This window comes from Scatophagus argus, chromosome 6, assembly GCF_020382885.2.
Source record: "Scatophagus argus isolate fScaArg1 chromosome 6, fScaArg1.pri, whole genome shotgun sequence".
Classification (NCBI taxonomy): Eukaryota; Metazoa; Chordata; class Actinopteri; family Scatophagidae; genus Scatophagus; species Scatophagus argus.
The window spans coordinates 5659032-5685395 of NC_058498.1; the positions used below are offsets into that span (position 1 = coordinate 5659032).

General features: G+C 40.7%; 1 protein-coding gene across 6 annotated transcripts in view; it reads right to left on the reverse strand.

Annotated features, from left to right (window-relative positions):
* Positions 1-845: 845 nt before the first annotated feature.
* The window catches only part of kank4 (KN motif and ankyrin repeat domains 4), a 70712-nt gene continuing 45193 nt past the window's right edge, over positions 846-26364 (reverse strand). For 5 of the 6 annotated variants that reach the window (XM_046391159.1, XM_046391157.1, XM_046391160.1 and 2 more), the window contains exons 2-10: positions 18775-18848; positions 14706-18233; positions 12370-12463; positions 9518-9772; positions 8429-8513; positions 8011-8230; positions 7732-7874; positions 6484-6684; positions 846-4509 (exon numbers count right to left, since the gene is read on the reverse strand). In XM_046391159.1, the coding sequence (XP_046247115.1) occupies positions 4390-4509; positions 6484-6684; positions 7732-7874; positions 8011-8230; positions 8429-8513; positions 9518-9772; positions 12370-12463; positions 14706-18233; positions 18775-18793 (4665 nt within the window). In that variant the 5' untranslated portion in view covers positions 18794-18848 and the 3' untranslated portion in view covers positions 846-4389. The remainder of the gene's footprint in view (positions 4510-6483; positions 6685-7731; positions 7875-8010; positions 8231-8428; positions 8514-9517; positions 9773-12369; positions 12464-14705; positions 18234-18774; positions 18849-26364) is intronic. The other variant, XM_046391162.1, reaches the window with a different exon arrangement.

Consider the following 26364-nt stretch of genomic DNA (forward strand, 5'->3'; position numbering starts at 1 on the left):
CAAAACGTAATTAAGTGCCACGTAGGCTAGAAAATTTGTCTGCTGTGTATTTTGACGGCCAACACCTGATCTTAACATTCCCAGTCACAGTCTGACAGAACTAAAGAAGCCTTTTGTAGGAAAGATGAAATGTCTGTAAGAAATACTCACCAAGGCCAAATGTATTTGACTTAGCATGTCTAGATATTTAGAGGTTGAAAGACAGTGTTCTTCTACCTCCTTTAGTGTTCTTACTGCACAGTGATACCACCATCTACTGGGCAATGTTTTTCATTACACCAGATAAACTGAGCTGAGTGGGGTCTGTTGGAAATATAGCTGTTCATTCATATTGTTCCACAATCCACACAGGTATGTGAAGACTTGATTTGAAAGAATTTGGGGTTCATTAAATTCGGGCTGCTTTAACGCTGCCATCATGGCTCTTGGTGCATGAAGAGCTGTTTTCTCTCCTAGCCTGCTCTACGCAGCACAAATGTCTTCACACTAACATCCCTCAGGTGTGACATTGAAAACAGCAAACAGCAAATAAAAGTGAGAAATAAAATATACTAGCTGAAGTAAATTTAGCTACATTCTGCTCTAATCATCACAATGCACTGTGATTTGTTTCTCAATGTTGCTCATTTAGGTTCATATATGAAATACTGTGTATCAAGCTGAATGGTCTGACATGTAGTTTTTCTACTTTTCTCTATACACTGGTCATAACCAGTTATAACCAGTTATAAATAAAGGCCTGTGTTACTGACATCATTGACATAACTAAGCAACAAGTCATCTTGTCATCTTGCCATTGTTTTCTGTTGGACATTATCAAATGAGAACATACTCAGAAGGGTATATCATTTTTAAATCTTCATATTTATTTATTTAGAAGTAGATCTCTGGTTTGTAACATATAAGCCTGTTGTACATGGAATACTTTAGAGAGGTACAGGTTTTTACATTTGACTCTGTCGTGTACATACGCTTCATTTTCCAGATGAAACATCGCCCTTGTAGCTTAGGCCAGTGTCAGATCTGCTTCTTTTCCCCCTAACAAATGTCAAAGGTAGCATTAAAGTTCACATAACACAGTCCAAAACCTTGTCAAGTCACACGTGTACTATACCATCCAACCAATCAAAGATAAGCTGAATAATCACATTATCAGGGAACACTCGTCAGCGTAATTTCCAATCATCCAAATTCCCCTTTAACAGAATCACTGGAATATTTGTCCATGCATACATAAGTATACTATATATGGTAAAAAATATAGCATTTGGAATAAATACTTAATATACTTTTTGATCAAACTGTCAGACAATACTTGTTAGATATTTTGCACAATACTGTATTTACATGTATTTGACCGAATTTACAGGAACAGATAAAACTCTATACTTAACCCCATGTGAAACAGATTTGATTTCAGTTCTTTGGTGTTGAGCCAGTTATGAAACCTTATTAGATCTGGGTCACACTGGATTAAACATGTGAATACTATTTGCTTTAAGACTTAATACACAGGCACGGAAGACCAGGTGTACCAGATATTTCACAAAGCCGCAGATCGGATCATCCTTTAGCTGTCTGAAATGTGGGAATCTGCAAAGACTCCAATTTTCGTCAGTTAATATACAGACAAGCAATAATGATCAGATGTGCCGCATAGGGTTAGAATCCAGATTTTCTGATCCGGTGTAAATGCAGCCTGGTTGTCCGGAAAATCTGTGCTACTTTTTGACTCAACGGATGACTATGACCTGATTATCAAGCCAGTTTTGAGAAAGTTCCCATTGTGGCTGAGCAAATACAGTCATTGTATGTACTACTATATAATCAAGATACTTTATATAATAGGTCTATCTTCATGTCAGTCTATATAGCCCGTTGTTAGCACCCACATTAATAAAGTGTCTGGGAATGAGAGAGTACTGGTGCAGCGTCAGTGGTCAGATCACGCTGCATCTCAGAAAAAAGGTGTTAAATTCAGCTCAGAGGTCAGCATTAAATACTGTAGGCATAGCAGTAGATGCTAGATTCATCATGACTAAAAGCACACAGAATCCAGCTTTGTAAAAGCAATAATAAGAGCTGAGTTATTTGTTTTGTCAGTAAGAAACAAATGCTGGAGACTCTCCAGTCTTGGACTTGCCTCTGGAGGATGTGATTTAAATGCAGACTGGACTGTCACAGACCACAGATAACGGCAGTTGTTAAAATGAGTGGTATTCCCCTTTAATTCCTCCACCTTCAGTGACCCCATTGAATCCCAGTCACCATTTAAAGAGGCACTACACCAAATTTACACATATAGGTCGGTTTGCTCGCCATGAGGAGCAGTACTGAGCTTGGGAAAACAGCTGTATAATGCGTTCTCCAGAGGAGCTTTCCACTGAAAATAACCCACATGGTGCCATAAAGGTTGTCTTTGAGACTAAACATTTAAAACATACCCTGCATTACAAATTGGGGTGTAGAAATTAAAGATGCACACATTAACCAGGCAAAATGATTCCATTGGTTGCATTATGTGAATTAGAGCATCCAGTTTTGGCTCATACTAAGGCCTGAAAATCGGGATTTCATGGCCTCTGCTGATCCCATTATGACCATTCCTTCGTTTTTCTTGTGAACTGGTGACTGATGATTTCTGCAGGGGCTACTGAAGGGGATTTATTAAGCTGTAAACATTTTATCAAACCAGTACTTCTTTTTTTAAGATACTTTAGGAATATGGGTGTAGGTTTGTGGAAAACAGAAGACAAAGACAACAGTCCCTGAAACACATCTCCCCTCTAAAATGCAGGATGGCCATCTGATTAAGGCTAGACCGAAGCCACTCGTTCTACCTTTCTGATTGAAAAGGTAGTATTTTTGTTCATATTGCTTCTCTTAGGACTGAAAGCCGTAAACAACCCTCTGTTTTCAGTTGCAGTTGCATTTTGAAATAGGAACGCCATCAGGCAGGAACAACGTGGTTTAGAGTTAGTGACTTGAAAACAGGCAGATCCAATCTTTGTTATCAAGATTTTCTTAGTTATTAAATATTTTCAGTCACACGTGGTAAAAATGTCCAGACTCATTCCTGTGTCTGCCGTAAGCACCGACAGCCTCTGTCTCAGTTAGTCCCGTGATCCATGCCAGTATAGTTGGATTTGCTACATCTATTTCTTGGAATGTATCACAGCCAGCCTGACATTCATTGTGCATTTTGTAGCAGTTGCATACATGACTTGATTCTGAGACGAGCAGGCGAACAAGACATACATTATATTTGAGGGATGAACAAAGAGAGATGCTAGGACAGACAGTATTACAACATACTGTTGTTTAGTACTAGTAGACAGCCAGTAGGGGGAGTAACTATGTATTGGCATGCAGCACTTTCTGAATGATACAATCTTCTTATTAGAAGACCTTCATCTTTCTTTTAATCTGGTTATATTGTGGTTTATAAAAGCCACTTTCTTTGTGTCCAACAGAAACATTTCATCTCCAGCTAAACCTTTTGTTTCTCAGTAATTCACAGATGAAAAACATCATTACTATGGCAAAAAGTGTTACAATAAACAATTTCAAATATCCAATGAATTATGGGAAATTTGACCAGAAGTCTTTTTTTGTTTGTTTGTTTGTTTTTTTTATTTAATTGTCTGATGGAGATATATAGGTTCTTCTGGACATCAATATTAGAGAAAACTATTTACTGTACACAAACACAATAAAAAAGTGCAGTAGAAAATACAGTTTCTGTGTTTATATATGATTATAATCTGTTAGAATAACATTCTACATATACTATGTTCTCAGTAATGGCTTATGTCCAAATCTGAATAGAACGATGTCAATGCCATAAAAGGAAAAAAATAGAAATTATGTCATATTTATTATCATATATTTGAAAGGTAGATCATGTGCTTAGTATTTTGCTTGAAGAGCTAGTTGATGATAAGAAGCAGCACTTCATCAGTTTCTCTTCATCCACTTGCCAGTCCATCAATCCCTGATCTCTCTTTATATTCTCACTCCGTTGCCTAAGTAATATCCTGTCAATTACACTTGTCGCTATGGCAATGTCTTATCATCAATCCGACCAGCGCCCTTTGTTTTCTGTCCACTGAGTGGTTGATGCAGCATATCCATAAACAGCCACAGGGCATGTTGGCAAAAATATGGAAGAAAAATGTGGGCGTACGTTGCTGGACACTCCAGTCTTAGAGGTTTAAATGTAGTTCCACAGTAAACAGAGCTTATCCTCTTTTCCCGCTGGTCATACAGGGTCTGGTGTGGTGCTTCACCTTGTTCCCTCTTTGTCAATGGGCAGAAGGTCTTGCAATTTGAAGGATTGGGACACGGCCACTTGGAGTGGTCTGGAGAAGTAAACAGGGTCGGCCTGGCTCAGAGGAGGTCTGTGGTAGAAGATGGTTCAGAGGTTCGGGTCTCAGCGTGGGCCTTCAGAAGGTCAACTATGTCTTGGTGGGAGGCTGCCTCTGCCACCAACTGTGCTGTGTGTCCATTCTGAGGGAAAGCAGAGAGAAAATGTCACAGCTTCATATTAAAGAGGTTGCAGTGAATATTCTTATCCTGACGGAGGCGCTGTTGTGTCGTGCTATCGCTAGGCGTCACATACAAATGTATTGCACCTGCCCGGATGCAAGCAAATCTGCTATAAGAGTCGAGTCCAGTACTCGTAACTGAAATTCTGATCTAATAGTCTTATTCCAAATTTAAAGATCAAAATGTGCATCACAGATTAAAGTAATGTCCACAGTTAAGCTTCTTTGCATCACTCATAAATAGCGTCAGCGTCAGATAATAAGCCTGGTTAGGTTTTGTAGGGCAAGAGCATCAACAAGACCGATAAAAATCTGATAATATGTAATTTATGCTTATACTGTTCTATTCATCAACAGCTCAAATACTTGTAGCTGTCTTTCAACTATTACACTACACTACTATTATACCGCTAATTATTGCTCATTACTTATGGAAGTCATGGTCTGTTAAGCACTTATCAAAAATGTAAGGACTTAATCTATAGTTGGATCCTTGTGGATGTCGCTGGAGGAACAAATGTATCTAAAACACAAGCTCTTTCAAGTCCATAAAGTTTGAGATGGGTTCCAGCTCTAAACGTTCCTGGATGCCTGAATGCCATGTAATGCATTGCTTGTAACAATGCTTGTAACTTCCCGCATTCTTCTCTTAGTATGTTGCTGTCACCTTTTTATTCTTCTAATCAAAGGCTAAATACAAGATATTACAGCAAACTCGAACAGACAAGGCTGCATACTGAGAGAGACCTCTCGTCTCAGAACAGCGTGACACACTCTGTACTACACTTTATGTAAATTTCACAAACCTGTTAAAGCAATCTGCTCGACTTAATTCCTGGCCAGAGCTGCTACTCAGTTTTGAGTAAGTTCTGTTTGTTGCCCTGCCAACACTAAATATCGTTTGTGTTGTCATGGATTTACACAACAAATGATGTACTGCACTAGAGGCACATGGTTATGGAGTTATAGAATGATTGCAGGATACATCAGTTAAGATTCATCCATGTGACACAGTCAAATCCAAGCTAAACCATCTAATGAACTCTTAAGCTTAAGACTTTATAATATTTAGGGCAATTATTAAGAAGCTGAAGTGTCCTCTGAAGTCCCACCCCCAGTGTACATGGCCGTTCTCTGGGCACCTCAGACTGCAGAGGGGAATCATCAGTCTAGGGTGATCGATAACGTACTACATTCAACAATCAGTCCATATGCATGAACCAGGCAGCAGCAGATACTTGGCACCTAACCCTGAAACGGGCACTGGCAGCCATGTAATCATTCACTGAGTATAAGCATCAATAACTAGCTGTTTATGCTAAAGCAGTGATCCCAGGCTTCGCAGTAAAGAATGAGCCCATATGGAAGAACCACTGTATTCCAAATTGAGCTTCAGAGAGCACAGGCAGAGCACAGGCAGCAGCTCCAGACTTTTGCCTTGAGCTCCCCCCCCACTCAGTATGGATCAGTGTCTTTCTTGGCACTTGCTCTATTAGCTACTGTGGGGGCAAGAGGTGAACCACTTTTGAAGCCATGAATTTGCCTACAGAGAACTTCTTTTTGTCTCTGTATTTCGTATCTGTATTATTTCAACATGTCTGTCAGCGAATACATCTGGTCTAGTAAGTGCTGGATTCTGTTATTTATACAGCACTGTGACACATTTTAAACCTGGCAGCACATGAAGGCAACAGTTCACCCATGGGACTGCATGCTTTAACATCAATGGGGTGCAGGGAGGGAGCAGAGAATAGATCTGTAGATTGGTGAAACCAACAAATACCTCAATTTACTTCCAGTTACAAGAAAGAAAAACAAACAATTTGAACAACATACAGCCATAAAGCATCTCACCTTTGATACCTTCTATACCATCATAGAAGAAGGGTGAAAGAGCTTCAGTTTTACCACACTGCAGCAGAATATGACAGCATACCTTATCTGTGAGGCTGAGGTCACAGCGACCAGTCTCCAGCAACAGACGAACGATGTGTGTGTGTCCATGTTCGCTGGCGCACATCAGGGCCGTGGAGCCCTCGCAGTCCTGGGCATTTACATCCGCGCAGCAGCTCAGGAGCAGCTTCACCATGGCAACACGGCCATGGCTCACCGCAAGCATGAGTGCCGTCTGGCCCGCCTAGAGGAGAGTGAGAATTACAGCGGTTTAGAATTAGACACTGAGAGGGCAAGTATGAGAGGGGAGGTAGAGGATACACTATATGGACAAAAGTATTGGGACACCTCTTGGCCTCTTTAATATTGAATTCAGGTATGGAAGGGGCTGTTTTTCAGGGGTTGGGCTCGGCCCCTTACTTCCAGTGAAGGGAAATCTTAATGCTTCAGCATACCAAGACATTTTGGGCAATGTTATGCTTCCAACTTTGTGGAAACAGTTCCACAAAGACATGGTTGGATGAGTTTGGTGTGGAAGAACTTGACTGACCCAAACAGAGCCCTGACCTCAGCACCTTTGGGATGAACTGGAACGGAGATGAGCCACACCTTCTGGTCCAACATCAGTGTCTGACCTCACAGATGCTCTACTGCATGAATGGACAAAAATCCCACACAAACACTCCAAAAACTTGTGTAAAGCCTTCCCAGAAGAGTGGAAGCTGTTATAGGTGCAAAGCTGTCTGTGTATTTAAAATGTAATGTCATTAAAGTCCCTATCAATGTAAGGGTTCAGGTGTCCCAATACTTTCGTCTATAAGGTGTAAATGAAGAGAGATGCTGGGCTGGGGTTGAGGGAAGAAAAGCAGGATGGAGAAATGTTTTGAAACTAAGCCTTTTTAAAAAGCAAACTTCTGTGAGACGATGAGTATAGTCCAAAGTGCTGCATGAAGATACTTCTCTACTGTATCAAGAATGTGTTTATTAAATGGTTCCAGGGACTTAAATATGCTTTCCAGGCTTCCTTTCCTTCTCATTTATACATTTTGTTTGGTTTGCACTATAAACAGCCTTGCTGTCAAAAGAAAATAGCTGAAGTTATGGTGTATTTCTACAAAGGGACCTTCTTGTAAAAATGTCCTAACATGTTCTGATTTCCCCAGAGGATTTATTAAATTCCCAGCTTTACTGTGCCTGAAATACAACTTCCATTACAGCAATATAACACAACTCTGTATATTCCGAGGAACCTATGTATCATGAAGGTATATCTTCACACAGGGTGTGTTACCTGTCTGGAGCATGCATTGACGTCACCCAGTTTCAGCAGTTGTTGTGCCACCTCCAGATCATCAGGGCTCTCAGCAGCTGTCAGTGCAGCGAGCATCACTGGGGTGTAACCTGCCTTGTTCACGTTGTCTGTCTCACAGAGACCTGAGCACAGAAGGCCAAAATCAAAGACGGCATTTTGTTCAAGTTTGTGCAGGGTTTAACTGTTTTATATAGTCACTATCTTCAGTCAAAATTGTGTTTCAGCATTTGCTCGCTGTTGTGTGTGTTTGCATCTCACCAGTATCCAGCAGCAGTCTGACCACGGGGAAGTTTGAATGTGACACACTGTAGTGGAGGGCCATATTCCCATTACCGTCTGTCAAGTTCACTACATACGGCAGGAGAGTGGGCGTGGTCAAGCCCACTTGTCGCAGGTATTGTCTGACTGTATCAGCCTGCGAGTCTTTCTGACTGGAGATCCTGAACCACTCCTGGTAAAGCACCACTAAAACCTGACGCTGAGGTGAGAGGACAAAAAGAAAAGATATAAATGGAAAAAACACTTGTGGTAGAAAGAACCTGACACAGTTTCCCTACAGAATTTGTCAAGTATGGCATGATTTTAGCAGCATTAGACAACCATGAACATTACTTTTATGTTCAGTCATTTTTCACAGCTGTGAAAAAGTAAAAGAACAGCCAAAAGAAATTCTTACCATTTCTTTGTCTGGGGATGAAACCTCTTCCATGCGGTCTTTTACATAGAGGCAGGCGTCTATAAACCTTTTGTCAACTTTCTCCCTGGAACAATAACAAATGACAGTAATGTTTTTTTCTTTTTTCTTTATTTTTTGACCCATCCTACATGATTTCTTGAATATCTTTTCAGTCAAGTAGACCAGGAGCACATGGAAGTGAAACATCAAAATAAATCCCATTTCACTCCGCATTTATTCTTTCCTTTGTTTTCTTTACTGCTGTTTCAGGTGTAATGTGGAAATACCATCAGGTCTGCTCACATATGAGAGGAGGCTACTTTGGTTCTCGTGTTATTTCTGTCTGGTATGAAAACAAAAGATAAAAGAAGTCTGGCAGGCCTCTGCGAAGAATACACACACATCAGTCAGCACCCTGACACATTGATGGCACATGAAAACTTCGATGGCAGTGTACACTGATTTCTCGCCCAATAATGTTCACCAAGTGCTCATATTGCTCATCTATCATGCACAGTCAAACTGTACATCTCAAACAGCAATAATCTTGAGGGGATGACACCTTCACTGCGTTGAAGCCATTTCTTTTCTTCCGGGGGGAGGGGGGTTGTTCGTGTGTGTGCGTGTGTGTGTGTGTGTGTGTAAGAGAGGCCCACAGTATATTGAAGTGTCATTCAGCACCTGTCTCAGACAAATTATATGCTGTCGTCTTTATGGATGTATTGTATGTAATATGGCCATATTTTGTTTTAATTATAGTCCTTGCATTAACCGTGTTCATGTTCTTTTACTCATTTTATGATGTGAGCTCCATGGTAGCTCACATTAAGGTACATTAAACTATTATGTGCAGCTGCCATGTTTATGTTCTTCCATCCACTGTGATGGAGAGCGTGGATCACACTGAGCAGGGGGTTTGCAGTTGAGATGACTTTGCTGGAAGACGACTGAGCCTTTGCATCTCAACCATACTGATGTGACCAATTGCAGGTCGTTGAACTTCACAGTCTACAGAGGCTCTGCGCTCTATAGTTAGGGCATGATCCCCAACAACCGCAACAATAAATAAAGTTTTGCTGTCTGTCTCACCCTTCTTCCAGGAGCTCCAGGTGGTCCTCGGGATCCAACAGGCCTCTCTCAGCCTCCTTCTCTGCAGCCACAGCACCCTCGCCTGAGACCTCTGCGTCTTTCTGCTGGGTCTCTGCACCCTCCTTGGGTTCCTCCTCTGGCTGAGGCTCCGTCTCCTTTTCCTTCTCTACCTCTGGCTCTGAGCTGTCTTCCTCCTCCTCGTTCACTTTCGGCTTCTCATCTCCGCTGGACTCTTCGCTGGATGTCGTCTCATAGCTGACAGAAGCAAACAAGTGAACATAAGCACAATTTTCACACCTTATACAGTATATACCCACATCATACCGTCTATAATAAAGCTTTTGCATACTCTCAACTGTTTTGTATGGCTGACAGTCCTTTACTACTTCCTAGCTCAGCAGAAATCCATTTTTGAATTATTCAAGACAGAAAACATTTTGTGGGCTTTGGAACATTTGACTCGCGTTTCTTCACTAACAGTAGGCGTGTATAAGTAAAGAGCAGCCACATGAATGAAATACCTGAGTAAAAACTAACATGAAAGCCATTAAGTCAACACAGGTCAAGATTAGATAAATAAGAAGCAGGTCATTCCCCTCTATACCTCAAGCGTGAAATGAAAAAGATGCCTGTCTAATAGAACCTTGGCACAAATATCCAAAACATCCTTCACACAGTTAAACATGCACATGAAAATCCATAGGAATGTTTGCACACTCACATATGCAACCTTGGACAAAGCACAACCTTGTTCAGTGAGGACAAGCTGATTGTATATGATGTGTGTGATCACTGGGGTGTGTCATGAAGGAACCTCTGTGAGGCCACTGATTCATGCTTATTTGTAGACACACACACACACACACACATACATGCACACACACCAAGACACCACACCACAAGAGGCATTCAGGGACCACACAGCATTCCCTGGATTCCAGAGGAGCTCAAGGGAGAACAAAGATAAGTTAGAACATCCAAAGAAAAGAAGTACAAACAGCAGCCCACTTCCTGGTGTGGCCATAAACTTTAAGAGTCAGGGAAAATATTATTGTCTGACATGTTTGTCAGATTATAAATAGCATCTGCTCAATGTTGTTTAAAAATCAGGCAATGTAACATAGAAATGGAGACTATTCATTGTCCAGAAGAAGGGTTAAAACCCAGAAGAGGCAGAAAGAGACAGAGCTTCATAATAGTTCTTACAATTCATTATTTGTTCTGGGAATGGCTGTTCAGCCTGGTTTACAGGTCATTCAGTTCACAGTTCACCTCAAAATTAAATATACTTTTTTTTCTCTTATCTGTAGTGCTATTTATTTCTCTAGATTGTTTTGGTACGGACTGCCAAGTTTTTCAGGTGTCGTGAGATATAGCTTTGGGAACCACAAGCAAAGTGTCAACTAGTTCCATAATATTAGAGAGAAGGCCGACATCTTCACAAGCCCAAGTTCTCGTATGAGAAAAACCAAGGCTTACAAATGTCTGCTGTGGCTTTGACAGAGAATTAAACTGCAGTCATGTGTTGTGTGCAAAGCTGAGATAATTACTATATGAAAATGCAGATGTGTGTGTGTAGCTCCATAGGTATGGATGTGGTCATGAATGTGCACATTGTGAGGACAAATCTTGGTCTGCATCCATCTGGGGACAAAATCTAGTCCCGACAAGTTTAACCAATTTTTATTTTAGGACTAGTCCTGACTTTGGTCTTGCTTTTTTAGGCAAAGGGTTCAGATTGTAGATGTAGCAGTTATGGTTAAGGTCACAGTAAGCATTATGTCATTATGTCTTATAAAGTATGAGCGTGCGTTTGTGCTTAGAGATTCTTCCTGTTACAGCACCAGAAAGCTAACTGAATCAGACAAGCTAGAAAGAGATCTCAGTGCCTCGAAACACACTTTTGATCTTCCAAACACCAGCACCTGCTTGCTTAAAATTCATCATCTCACATGAGCAGACACAAACTCACACACTGCATCAGTAAACGCTGACATAAGCACACTTACACAAAGCACTGAGGTATCATCAGTACCAACACACACACATCACATAATGTGCAGCTCACATCCACACACACACACACACACACACACACACACACACATGTTCACACGCACAATAGCAGCATTGAGGTCAAATTCAGGCCAGTGTGTCTTCAAATGAGCCTTGATGACTAAGAGCATGAGGCAGATGTGTGAGACACAGCTGGACTTTGTTCACAGTCATTGTGGTTAGACTCTGGTGAACACTGGGAAAGCTGTCACACTCAGCTAACTGCAAAAGTCTGCAAATGGACAGTTTATCCTCTATCCTGAACTGTTGATATGAAAAGACAATAACACTGGTGTAACCAGTAAAGCTGTGACCATCATCCATCATTTACCTTACAGCTAATTTGTACTTTTGTATTAGATTACACTGGGATTGGAAATATTGCTGCATGATATCTAACTCGCCACTAATAGAGCTTTCTCTTTCTCTAACCTCTCTTTGTGTCACACTGATGTACTCAACCTCTAGAGTTTACATGGAGTCATTTAATTGGCTAACTGGCTAACCCCATGGAAACTATTTTGTAGAGAGTACACCTTAAACCTGACAACTCTGAACAAACATAATACCTGTTTTTGAAGAATTTCTTATATGAAATCAGTACATAATAGAACAATACACTGAGATATTCTGCAGTAATGTTCATAAAGGATAGCGCAGGGGTAATTTTCCTATGAGAAATAAAAGGTAGCAAATCATGCATGATTATACACAATCAGAAATGCACAAAAACACACTGCAGGCCACATAAAGATATTAATGTCATGTTTGGAGTGTGATTAAAAAGAAGATTTTACCCTCCATTCACCCCAACAAACTTCAGGTTTTTCTTGGCTCCCTTGTTCCCCTGCTTGTCAGCAGCACCATTTTTCTTCATAATAGATTTGAGACCTGGTGAAGAGGAGGACAGAGGGAGTGGGAGAAAACAAGATGAAAAAAGAAGAGGGAGGGTGGAAAAAATCATTAGGCTTTTGAGTGTGCTTTGTGTGTCTGTGTGTGTATGGACAATGCAATAAAATTCATACCCCTTCACTTTCTCGTACCTACCACGAAATGCAGCAATTACACATTGAGTCATTGTTAGATGCATGACATGAAACTCACTGTAACCATACATGGACTTCCTGTTGATGATCTGTATGGGTACAATGAGAAACTTGCTGACAGAAAAAATGAATGAATGAGTAGAGAAGGGGATTATAGTAAATGCAATTGTAAACCTATGGGAGATTTTGGGAGCTCCCAAGACCTCCTGCTCTATAACTGTTACTGTCATGACAATTTCCATAATTGAATAGCATTGTAGTAGTAGTAGTTAAGCCTAAAAAACACCCCTACAAAGGTGCAGCCACTGTTGCTGCATTTTCTGTAAATTGAACTACCTCTCAGAGTCATATACAACATTTCCTTGAGCAAAGATTTTTGAAGAATCAGTTCAGGACCACCCAGATTAGTTCCAATACACACACATCAAGATTATAGGCCTTATTGACAAATACAACCTTGACATTGTCAGGCCTACTTATGTATGTAACTGCCCTATATTGATTCTACATGGGCTCCTTTGCTGACTCCCCTTGGCTTTGTGCCCAGAATGGCTGTCTTAGTTGCGCTTGACAGCAGACATGGTGCAGAAGCTCTGTAATGTTTTATGCAAGGACATAAGGATGCGGCTTTCAGCCAAAAACCAGCAGCTGAAAAGATTCCAGCGACCGCCATCTAAGAATGATCCAGTATATCTCTCATGCGACAAGGAGAGGATAAGTTTAGAACATATTTGGCATTTTAATACAACCGCTTGCTGTCTTCTAATAAATACAACAATGATGAAATTTAACCTTCCCTCACTGTGTCAGAGACACTCATTCCACTCATCCAAACAAATCTGTGAAGCTCAACTCAAGTGTCTGATGACTGGGACGAGTGAGAGGTTAAGGAAGTCTAGCTGAGAATCTGAAATGTCAAAAAGGTAGAAGGCAACTACAAAAAATAGTGGCAATCTTGAATGAACACATACTGTGTATATATACTGTATCCAGGCACACGCGCATACAAAACACATAACATCACTCTTGTATTCAGCACTCCCTACACTGAACTTAAACTGAACTCTGACATAAAATATGCGTGTGATAGCAGACTGACTCTGTATTCTATATTATAAACTACAGAAAACAGGGTGTGCAAACTGATATGAAAATATTATCTAGTGCAGATGGGACCTTAACCTGTGAAATGAGAGAAACTACAGGAGAAAATATTACAAATACTACTACAGAGCAGACTGGTGGAAATAAGAGAAACGTGAGAAACAATAAACTAGAAGGCATTTGCCTTCTGTGACTCTGAATGGTGGATTATATGACTTACAGTCATTTGACAAACAATCTATCAGGGAACACTTTTATCATAATGCTGAGATACAAATGATCATATGAATGGCTCTGCAGTTGTATTTTGCACTGAAGACTGATTAAGTCCAATGAAGTATCCTGGAAAGAATTCAAGCAATACACCGTGTCAGGTACACAATAATCCTTGTGTTGATGTAGTACTATTGATAGAAGTGCCAGAAGACATGATTTGACAGTACATCAGTACAGCATTTCTAAATAATTGAATAGGAACAATGTGGTTTCAGGTTGCAGTGAAAAGAAAATACAGCCACTAGGAAGCAGACCAGCTTACTGTAAATACAGCACTTTCTTGTCAGTTTGATAATAATAGTGAGTGTCCTGTATCTGCTGTGTGCTGAATGCATTTATGCATTTTACCTGAACCACTACAAAGCTCTATACAAGTGTCACTACAGAACCCAAACAATTCTAGCAACATTTGTCTGCTCCTGTAGGCAAGGAAGAGGAATAAGCATGGGAAAATTAATAGTCAATCTACTGACTAGTGCACGGACACATTAATCATGAGAGTAACTGGCAGAGATAATAAGGGACATGTAATAAAGTGGCATGAAGAATAGCAGTTGTAAAAGGATAATTTCACTGAATATTAAAAGTGTAAATGTATTAAGCTCATTGAGTCAATTACAGACATGTGAGCAAGTAGAGTTGACACAGATGCACAAATGTGTACAGTATAAACCATGGGTTCCTGATGGAACCACAGGCAGGCCTACCTTGTTCTTGCTGTTTGCCAGCAGCAGCAGCTTTCTGGCCTGGTGAGTAAAAGGCAGAGAGGACACTGAGGGAGCTGACCAGTTGACTTTGAATAGAGCTCATTTTGGACGGACCAGGCTTCCCTGCTGGTTTCCCTGTTGTTGCCACAGGGACCGCTTTCCCCGCAGCCTTGGCTGATGCTCCTTTGCCAGCCTCTGTTCTTTTCCATGCCGTCTGTTTCTGTGTACTGGGGCTCTCCTGCTGGCTGGCCGTCTGTGGAGTTCCAGAGCTGCTCCCCAGCTGTGCCCACTGCTCGCCCAGAAGGCCTGTTAACCGAGTTACGACTTGGCCCAATGCCGCAGGTGATGTTGGTGACTCGCTGGAGCCTCTGCGAGGGGGCTGGGCTTCGCCAGTGTCCCGACGTGAGGCTAGGGCTTCACTTGATCCACGACGCTGAGCTGTTTCACTGGAGCCTCTTCGCAGAGACTGCGTCTCGCTGCCATCTTTGTGAGGAGGTTTAGTCTCACTGGAGCTTCTACGAGAGCCCTGAGACTGAGGCTGGGTGTCACATGACCCCTGGCGAGTTGTGCGGGCCTGGAGTTCTCCTGATCCACGAGTAAGAGGTTGTGTTACACTGGATCCCTTCTGGGGTGCTTTAAGCTCTTTGGAGTCCCGTCGAGATACAGCGGTTTGAGACTGAGACTGGGCTTGAATTGATTTGGGCCGAGTTTGGATTTCACTGGAGCTTGGAGATGGGCCCTGAGTCTGAGGCTGTGACTGAAATTGTTTCTCACTAGACTCCCCAGGATGCTTCTTTGTGAGGGTGTTGTCCTCAACCTGAGATGGAGATGTGGCAGGATGTTTTTTCTGTGGTTCAGAGGTCTTTTTTGGGGTTTGGACCTCAAGCTTGCCTGGAGCCTGGTCCTGCACCGGGGGCTGGGTTTTTGTCTGGGGCTGGGACTGCTGGGCTTGGCTTTCACTGGATCCCCTACGTGGTCGCACAGGTGCAGCCTGCAGTTGAGGAGGTGATGGCTGTGCCTGCTCTGGTGAGAGCTTTCGGCCTCTCTGAGGTCGTACAGGAGCGACTGTTTTAACAGCTTCATTCTCTGCCGTTACTACAACTGTGTCAGTTACTACAACTGTGTCAGTTACTACAACTGTGTCAGTTACTACAGTTTCTTTGATTGTTGCATCTTCTAGAGTTTGTTTCTTCTCTACAGCCTCCAGTGCAATCTGTTGTGTTTCAACAGTTCCTGTTACTTCAGTCTTTGGGAGTAAAATTTCTTTAGTTTCTGAGTCTTTCTTTTCCATTACCATTTCAGTCTTAGATCTTTCATTTTCCCCTGCTGCAGGTCTGGTGCGGCTTTCATCCTGGCTTATGATATCTGAATCTATAGTCTCAGTGACAACTTCCACAATCATGCTTTCACTGTCTTCACTGTCTCTTTGGATTCTTTCTCTTGGTTCCTTATCTTCCACTCTTTCACTGACCACAACACCCACATCTTCTGTTCTTTCATAGCTTGCACTTACTATCACTTGACTCTCTGCTTCTTCACCTCGGGCTGGATTGTTATCCAGACGTCTGTTTATCTCAGTTTCAGTTTGCTGGTCTGTCCTCTGTGCTTCCTCTGTCTCTGTCACCCTGTCTACAGTGTCCACTCTCTCTGTCTCTGTCTCCCGGTGTACACTGCTTGCCCTCGGCCTCTGTGGATGATCTGTTACTGTCTCTCCCTCTGTTTCTGTGACTTGGTTTACCCTATCTGCTACAGGCGTCTCGGTCATCTGATCCTGAGTAGTAATTCTCTCAGTGATGGTGCCCCGTTCCATACTGTTGGCTCTGGGTCTTGGTGGGCTCATAGCAGCTACTTCTGCATCCATGTCTGTCACCTGTTTATGTGTGTCATCTTTGTTACTGTCCGTTCCTTGATCTATACCTTCAGTCCTTGCCTTGGGTACACACACTTCAATACAGATTCTATCTGTATCTGTTCCCTTATCTATTGTACCAGGTAATTCTGTCTCTGTCTCTTGGTTGGTAAAATCTACCCTCTCTGTCTCTGTCCCTGTGTCAATGCTCTCTCTTCTTGGCCTGTTGAGTGCTTCTGTATCACACACCTCCACTCTCATTCCCTCACTCAGTTGCATTATTCTGTCCTCTTTCACCTTGTTCTCCTCTAATTGTTCTTTCAAAAGAGTATTAGTTCTATCCAGCTCTTGACTAGCTTGACTAAGTTTAGTCTCTAGTGTAATAAGCTTCTCCTGGAGCTTTTGCATACTCTCTTGGTCCACAAGATTTGTTTCTGTTCCTGCATTAACACCTTGAATACTGCTAGCATCTTTTATAGCCACCATAAGTGATGTTAATTCTTTTCCCGCAATGTTTGGAGATAGCTTTTGGGCTGCATGCTCCAAAGGACTGTCTAATGTCTCTTTTTGTTTATCTGATTTTTCTGACAGCTGTGTTTGTCTGTGTGATTGTTGCTCTGACAACCCACCTGCTTCTTTACCTGCTGAGGACCTCTTGACAGATTCCTGATTTATTTCCCTCTCTTTTTGTAACACTCTGCTTTTCTCTATCACACCTTCTTTCTCTTTTTCTGCTGCCATCGTTGCTGGCATACTCTCTGACTCTTCTAAACCTCCAGTGGGTTGAGTCATCAGAGCTAAGTTGAGTCCTTCTGAAGGTCTGTGTCCTTGTAGCTGACTGTATGTCCCAGAATGAGAACCTGGGGCTATAGTAGAGGATGATGTGGAAACCTGGGCTTGGAGCTGGAGCAGTAGCTGCTCCCTCTCCTCCTTTAGTGAGCAGATCTGAGCTTTTAATTCTGGAATGGTTTTGACCTGCTCTTCCAGCTCTCTGACACGTTTCAGTGCCACTGTTATCTGTTGGTGAAGCCCTGTCCGATCCTGGGGAACACATCGTCTCTCTGTTATGTCCGGTGAAGCGCGGAACATGTTTTCTGTCGACCCACTCTCTGGTGTTCCCACATTACGGTCTGGACTGCTTGAATCAGAACCTTTCCTCTGCTGTAGGGTAATGGGCATGCTGGATGCTCGGAGAAGGTTTGGTCGACTTTGAATCCCTACAGTTTTCTCCTCACCATGCAGAGCCCCGGGTCCAACTTCATCTCTAGGCTTTGCACAAATGTAGCCAGTTCCCAGACTTGCTGCTCCTCTGGTGGTGCTCTGGCTTGAAGTTCCCCCTTCATTTGCCCTGAAGTCAAAGATCTGCTGAACCTCTGTCACCCGTGATTTAGGCTTGGGCCCCAGGGTGGATGTCCCAGACCATGTGCTGTCCTTGTCCTTAGGAACAGGCCTGACTCCATGCCCAGGAAGGCTGAAATTTCTGGGCAGAGTGCTGAATTTGGGTGGGCCCTTGACCCTGCGCTGAATGTGGACCCTTTTGATGGTATTGCCCTTTTCAATATCATCAACATACTTGAGGAAGTCAAGGTCCAGGTGAAAGCCATAGGGAGTTTCCACTGAGTAGGGCAGCTGCTTCCTCTGAACACCACCCTCACTGGCCTTGGTCTGAAAGCCGTTGGCTATAAAATCATGTACATGAAAATCAATCAATAAATGCTTCTCCTCCCACTACTACAAATAATAACAATGACAACAATAATTGCTGAGATTACAAAACTAACATGTATTTACATGTGCATTTGCTTGACAAAATGAACATGAAACAAATCACAGATTATCATCAGCATTATTATTCCGTTTCACCCCCTTCTACAGACAGACTGCACTGTGCTGCACACATGGTGCTTCATTATGTAAAACCATATCACTTACTGGGAAGTAATTATCATGCAGTGATTGCGCCAAAACAAACTAATCAGCATGCAAGATGCTGCTCATGCTGTGTCAACTTGTGAGACACGGGGAGGTTATCACCTGAGGGAAATTAACCTTTCACTGTTTTGGGCAGTATACAGGGACAGGAAGCTAAACCTTTTACCCCTTACGTCAGATGTTGTATGATTTTTTTGCATTTATGTTTTACTTTTGAAAAACTCAGATTTGTGGTAAAAGTCAGAAGCAAGAGGATTATTTGTTCAATGTAGGCCGAGTGGCACTCACCACTTTTCTTGTCCATCATGGGAGGCGGAGTTCTCAGTCATCGACTTGTGCTTTCTACAGTTGGAGCTGGCAGCCTGGATGAAACAGAAATGAGAGAGACAACATGAGATACTGAAATATTATAATGCATAATATATCACTTTCTGAAGAGAACTGGACTCTGCACAATACATATATTATGATACCATATATAATGAAGCCACTGAAATAGTACATACATAATATTTTAATGGCACAAGAAAACAGAAAAAAATATTTATAGCACAATGAGAAGAGAAGCAGAGCTGTTGTCCATTAACTTAAGTCCAATAACTTAATTTCATTCGCGCTGCTTAGCCAGAAGAAGCTATTTAAAAACACAGGCCAAGACAGGCCCATAGAAGGAAACACATCGCAGTTGGTGCCACTTAGTATCATTTGTTCCAGTTGGAGAAGCCAGGAAACCTAAACCACTTGCCTATTTCTTTTTACAATGAGCTTACCGAGGACTAGAGCTAAGTGACATGGAAAACAATTCAGCAAATGGAGTCAAAACTTTTAAGGGCTTATTTAAAGCCTCCTAATAAAATATCCAATACTGCTAATGAAGCCCAGGCAATTCGTCCAGATTTGACTGAGCTGCACAGTTCAAATCCATTAAATGAACACTTAAGCCCTTACATCCAAATATCAACTTTAGAACTATTTAGCAAATAGGCACACATTATTCATGCAATTTCCATGCAAATTTGTGTCACTGGAGAACATATCTGCTATGTAGGAGAAATAGCATGCAAGTGCCTGAAGCTCTGGTTTAATAAGAGCTGAAATTCAAACTTCCATATGTGAGTCAGTTTCAGAGGTGTAAATTAGCATTTTCATTATTTTTAGTAGGTGGTCTACCACAGTATTGGAGCAGACACTACATATTGAGACTTTTCACATCAGGCTTTTATGCACTGTATTTTGTTATATTCCTGGGCAACAAGTTACTGCAGATGTTATCACTGATGCCATATTTTAATACAAATAGTTAATAATGCAATAGTTTGGACCCTTGAGCTTAAATGGTGCTTTCTCTGTCATATGTCATTTCTTTTCCTATTTTGATACCATTTTATGTAATAAAATAAAGGTCTTGTGAGAATATACCGACACTGTCTCCAAAGAGGCCATTTCCTCATTTTAAATTTTTATGTCTCAAAAGAATGGGAACATGCACACTGTGTCAAGAAGTCTCACCATCTAATGCATGAAGACCATCAACAAACCAGATGGTTTTTTTCCCCTCCGTAGACAATATTCTAATTTCTAATCTAATTTTCAACTCAACTTGTACTGACAGGTATTAGAGTTACCCACACTCTATTGCAAATTAACGAGCAACTACTGTAATTGATTGTACTTGTAAAATTGAATTAATTTAAAATGTGATAAGTTTGTGTGCTCGTACAGCAAAGTACTTAGCTGATATGCAGTAGTTTGGAGTAAGTGCTTTGTCATGGCCACAGGGTAAGCTGTGTGTTATGCAGTGCTGAGCACGGATGTATTGCAAAGTAAGCATTACATGAACTGGCAATGTAATCAATCAAAATGACAGCTGGTCCACCCAGGGACACAAACAGTTCCTGTGACAAGCTCTGTTTGGCCCTTCTATCATAGACTGAGCCTTAATAATGAAAACAAGTGGTGACCTGCAGCAAAATGGTTGTCTCTGTTACAGATGAACAGATACGCACACACACACACATGCACTATGAGAAAGACACACAGATCAACAGACTGACAGCCTCTGCACAGGATCTGACACCATATGATTGCTGCCATGGCAACCATGCTTCAATCCACTGCTTCTTCATGTCCCGGGAGTGAGGAGAGCACAGACATCCCCGGCTCATCCTGATGCTTAGTGCAACTACAATCGGCTCGCTGTCCTTAAGGCTTAATTAGCCGATTTGGGGGCAGAAGAATGCTGCTGGTAATTGCTGAGTGAAGTACAGGCAGACCTCATTGGCAATTATATACAGTGGACATGCAACAAAACCCTTCTTAATTAGATCATTACCGACACTGAGAGATCGAGGTATAGTGGGAGAGAATAAAGAAGGGACAGAAAGAAAGGGGGGTTCAATAAAAAGGAGGGAGGAGAAAATAAAGAAGAGAGAGAGGGCTTTGGCAGATGAGTATAACAGAAATATGAAAAAATGGCAGACAGAATTGACAGAAAACATGATGCTGTGAAAAAATCAAGTGACTTGAAAGAGCTACAAGGAATTTCCTTAATGAGAAAGAGTCAATCTGATGTTCAACATGGAGAAGCTGTGAGGATTTAGTTCAAGTTTGTACTCTTAATTAAACCTGCAGTGCAGGGCTTATAAATGAATGTCTGCTGTGCTCAAGCCCTTATTATGCCCACCACCATCAGATAAATATGATGTGGATATATATATTTTTGCAGTAGCCTGTATCACAATGTTGTCAACTCTTTTCCAATAAAAGTACTTGGAACTACACTGAAAAAAATGATACTTTGGATTAACTTAAAAAAATTGATGTAATTTGTTACACCTAAATGTATTAGTTTCTCTCAAATTAAATTTATGACTTGGTTGACACCAAATGTTTGATTTAATATAAAGCAAAAATATAAATTCTACCAAAGCAAAAATTTACATTCAGTCAAAGTGAAATATTAGTTATTCTAACGACCACAAAGCACTTTTTCACTTTGCTCTGACTCAATATTTTTACTTTGGTTAAACTTAATATTTACTACTACATCAAAGTATATTTTTACTTTGGATAAAACTAATTAAATTGCTGTAATTTTGTTACATGCAATTTCATTAAGTTCTCTCAAGTTAAAATCTTTCATTCAGTACTGTAAACTATTATTTTACTTCCACATTAATCAATATGTTTTCTTTAGTCACAAGTCAAAATGTCACTTAATGCAGGTCATTACATTCCATTAGATAATGTTTTTGTTTAGTTTTACTTTGGTTAACTTACAATAAGTTAAGACAGAAAATATCTTCAAAAGAACTTTATTGTGATATTGTAAAACATGCATCACATATAAAATAAAAATAAATATTGTAAAATAAAATAAAAGCATCCAATTACTGACTTTTTATTGTTTACTTTTCCTTCTGTAACAGCTTTTTGTAACCTTAACCACATGTGAAACAAATCACAGTACTTTTTTACATAAAGACCTTGTGTACAAATAGAATTTTTGTACAACCTCTTATAAAAGTATGTACAGCTCTCACTTAAAACCTGAGACATGGACAGTAATAGCCATTAACTATATAATATACTTTATAACTGTTAATATGTGGCTATCCCTTGATAAAACCACCAGAATGTAAACCATTACAAATGTGGGAACATCTTTTGTATTAAAGCTGGTGTCTCTCTTACTTACATTTAACAACTCCTTCCATTCTCCTGAAATGTACCTGAATACAAGCTATAATAGAACAAAGAACATGCCGTATTCAAATCCCATTCTTTCTTCATCAATCTTATATCTTGAGCTTGGAACTCAGACTGAATACTCTGCGTGTCATTGTCTTTGGTTCTATCTCCATGAATATTTTCTGCAGTGCATCAAAAGTGTGCTTTAACTCACGTGGATAGCTCAGGTTTAGAGCATAGATGAGGCCAAATAACATGGCACAACCATGTGTGAGCGACGGCAACTCACTGAGGACTTCAACACCATCGATAACAATCCCAACGTCACATGGGGGATGGAGAGGATCCTCCACCTCTGCCATGGTACACCTCTCCAGCTCTTGTTCATCCTTCTGACCAACCTGATAAAAGAGATGGCAGATCAGCATCTGAGTTAACAATTTAAAAACCTAGACAGACTATTCTCCCAATCAAATCTAATAATAAAAAAAAAAACACACCCACACAAACATGTTCATTATAAGACCACTGCAGGACAGAGTACTCCACAAAAAACAGGAACAGGCAAATGTATATGAATGTACTGTAAGCCTTTTTATAGTCTGACACCATGAGTATGAGCTACTTACCAGATACTCCTTGAAGAGTTTGTCCACGTCTTCCCCAAGGAATACAATAAGGGCCTTCAAGAGACACTGTCGTTTCAAAATCACCTCGTGGCTCTGTAGGTAAGAGAACACATCTAATTTTGCAACTTAAACAATGAACATTAATTACACCATGCACACTAATTGTGAGTTACAAAAGCTTTCAGAAAACCAGCTAAATGGGCTGTCAAACACACAAAACTACAACTACAAAACCATGTGTTAACAATAACAATAAAAACACAGCTTCTATTGCCATTTATGTGATATAAACTCAAATGATGTATTCCGTTACCTGATCAAGAACTTTTAGTATGTCCTGAATCTTCTCTCTGACAGCTCCTCCCTTGTTTCTGATGATCTCAATCAGCTTACAGTACTGGTTGTCCAAGGAAGCCATGAATTGTGGTTGAAGTGGAGCAGTTGTTCTCATGAATTCTGCATTGATCTTCAAAAAAAAAAATCAAAGGAGTAAAAGAAAATGTTATTGCATTACTTATGGCACAACTACAGGGTGTATACAATCTTATATTTGACATCAGGGGCCATTATATGCACTTTGACTGCTCAATTTATGCTCAATAGGCTCAATTTCTTAGTAGATAGGACCAACAGCCCACAATCAGTTCTGCTGGTCAAAGCCTGGAACTACACTTTAAGAAATGAACCATAAATATTGTATCAACACTCCTGAAAAACACAAACAATTGTTTCACTGTTTTTCAGATGCTGTGCTATATGTTGAAAATAGTGCTTTAAATTTGAATGCTGAGTGCTATTTCATACAAAACATTTCAATGTGGCCACTACCCTTTGTGAGGATGGCTGATGAAATCTTGACAAGTGGGTCAAAGGTGCCTTCCAAGTCTTCCAAGGTACAAGAACAGTTTAAGTCTTTGCAATTCCACATTCATTGAAGGACTAGGAAAGAAAGAAAAAGAACAACTTACCCATTTACCACTTAATTCAATTGACAAAATGCTGCATGGAAATTTGCATTTATTTTATAGAAACAGTTGTTTGCTGTCAGTTAAGTCTTCAGCAGGAGTTTCTTTTAAAGGGAGTATTTATCCATTTCAATTTCAATAATTGAATTTCAATTATTAAAATTACATTTACATACTAGTCTAGTAAGTATGCTTCTGTGCTTAAGCTCAAAGCTATTGTTTAAATAATGTATTTCTATTTTGGGTTCGGGTCTTATTTCAACATAGATTAAATAAACTTAACAGTTTATTTCAGGACTTACCAAATTCAGCAATGTGGCTAAAACAGCCAAAAGACCCAGGCTCGACAAACCTAAACACAAAGGAAAACGTGAGATTTCACATCTATCTTGGTTGGACAGTGTGCACTATCCGTAACCGTCACTACAGACTGAAAATAATACGTTAGAACGTAGAACTTAATTAGAATGCGTTCTGCTCTCTGTAGCGCGCACACTGCAAACCACGGCAACATGCGCGCGCACACACGCACTGACTACACTACGCCAAGCTAGCGGTGGCGCTAGCTAGCTAGCGATAGCGCTAGTAATAGCGCTAGCTAGCAATGCCGACAATGCATGCAGTAATGGGCGTTTTGGTCGATAAACGGAGTTTTACCATGTTCTCCTCCCAGCACCTGCAGTCACTGCGACTGCAAACTCCGTCCTGCTTCCATAGAAAATGTGCCGACACCAACCAGAACATGCCCCAATTTGCTAGCTCAAGCATTACAGAAATACAAGGTGTATCATACTAAATCATCCTACTTTTTACTTATGAGACAGAAAAATAATATCAGCAACAATATTGTCGTTGCAATACCAATCGTTGAGTGATAAATTATATTACAAATAACCCTGTCCAGCTACAGGCGGGAAAAATACATTGTCATCTGTAAACCATATACAGACACTAAAACTGCTGTCCGACCAGACACTAACGACAAACATGTATATAAAACACACTTTGTGTTTAGAAGCAGCACAAATTCAAATTCTTACCTTGTTCACAATCACAGTAGCTCTGTAAGATGGCAGGAGGTAGCAGCCTTTCAAAAGACGGTTCATGAAATGCACCAGCGGGCAAGTGATGTGACGATTTGTCATGTGACACAAAAACCTCTGGTTTGAAGTAAAATAACTACTTTAATCCAAATGTTATTTTCAGTTTACTGCAAATGGTGTACTATTTGCATTGAACAAAATTGAAAAAAACAATTTTTGAAAAAGAAACCACAATTTTAGATTACTCCACTATAAAAATGTGATTTAAACCAATGAGACAGTAGTTGCACTTTTTTCAGTGTAGTTCCAAAAGTTGATAAAAGTCACCAGATGACATCATACACTTATTTTCATATTGATTATATCACCAGATATTAATCAATATAGTTTAAAGTGTCAGTAAAATCATCTTAAGTCATCTAGTAGTTAGAGAGAGTAGTAAATAGAGAATTGTAGTAAACAGTAAAAATAGTAAATTCGTCATGTTTTGGAAATAAAGTTGCTAAAAGAGTCTGAAAAGTTGCTAAATCTAGGGAGAAAATCATCAGGTTGGCACCTCTAGTATACCGGAGTTTTAAATTCTGGTGTCTGAAGCGACTTCCCCTTGCTGGCGCACAGGTAGCAATGTGGTTTCCATCAACAAACACAGACAGTTTTGCCAGAGCTGAAGGGGGAGCAAATGGGAGCACAGTGGAGCCTGTGGCACAAAAGCCCGTGACAGTTTCTGTAATTACTGTCTCTGCCAGAAGGGGGGAAAACACAGGTTCCACACTACAGGTTTAAAGTCACTCTTAATTCTTGTGTGGCTAATGAAGCCCTCGGAGCAACAGGAGGGTTATATGCATGATTATTAAACATGAGGAGCCATAATATCAGTCTATTATCATCCACTGGGAATGCACAAGTTTGCATATGCTGTCAGTGCAATTGCTGCATTGTAACTAATATCCGAGTTAGGTTAGTGATTAAATAGCCCCTGATGACACTGCTGATGCACGATCCACACTGGATTACAGTTATAATGACTGTGAGCTGAAAGCCCATAAAGGCTTTGCTAATCCAAATTGATAGTATTTGCTACAGGCTACACAGAGCTAAAAGGATGCCACGGGAATGTGTGTCCAAAACTGTGTGTGCGTGTGTCAGCGTCAGTTCAGTCACTCTCTTTGTAAGAGTTTGTTTATATGAGTGTGCGCTTACACTGCTTACAGTGTGTAGGTTGTTTATGTGCGTCTGGTTGAGTCACTGCTGAACATTCACACACATGCACATAACCCCCTACAGGACCTGCAATAATCTCTCAACACCAATCCAATAAGTGCGACAGCTGGTCGTGAGGTCGCGACAGTGGTAATGGGAAGCCCGGAAGACAGGAATAATGAGAGCATAGTAAATAAGCTCATACTGACAGCCAGGGGTTTTCATGTGTCATCAGTGTGGAAACCTCAGCCACAATAATATAGTTGTTTGTTAAGGGTGTTTTGGACCAGAGATACTCAGTGCTGTCCTGTAAAATGTCAAAAAAAACACACAGCATTCAATAGGGAGACT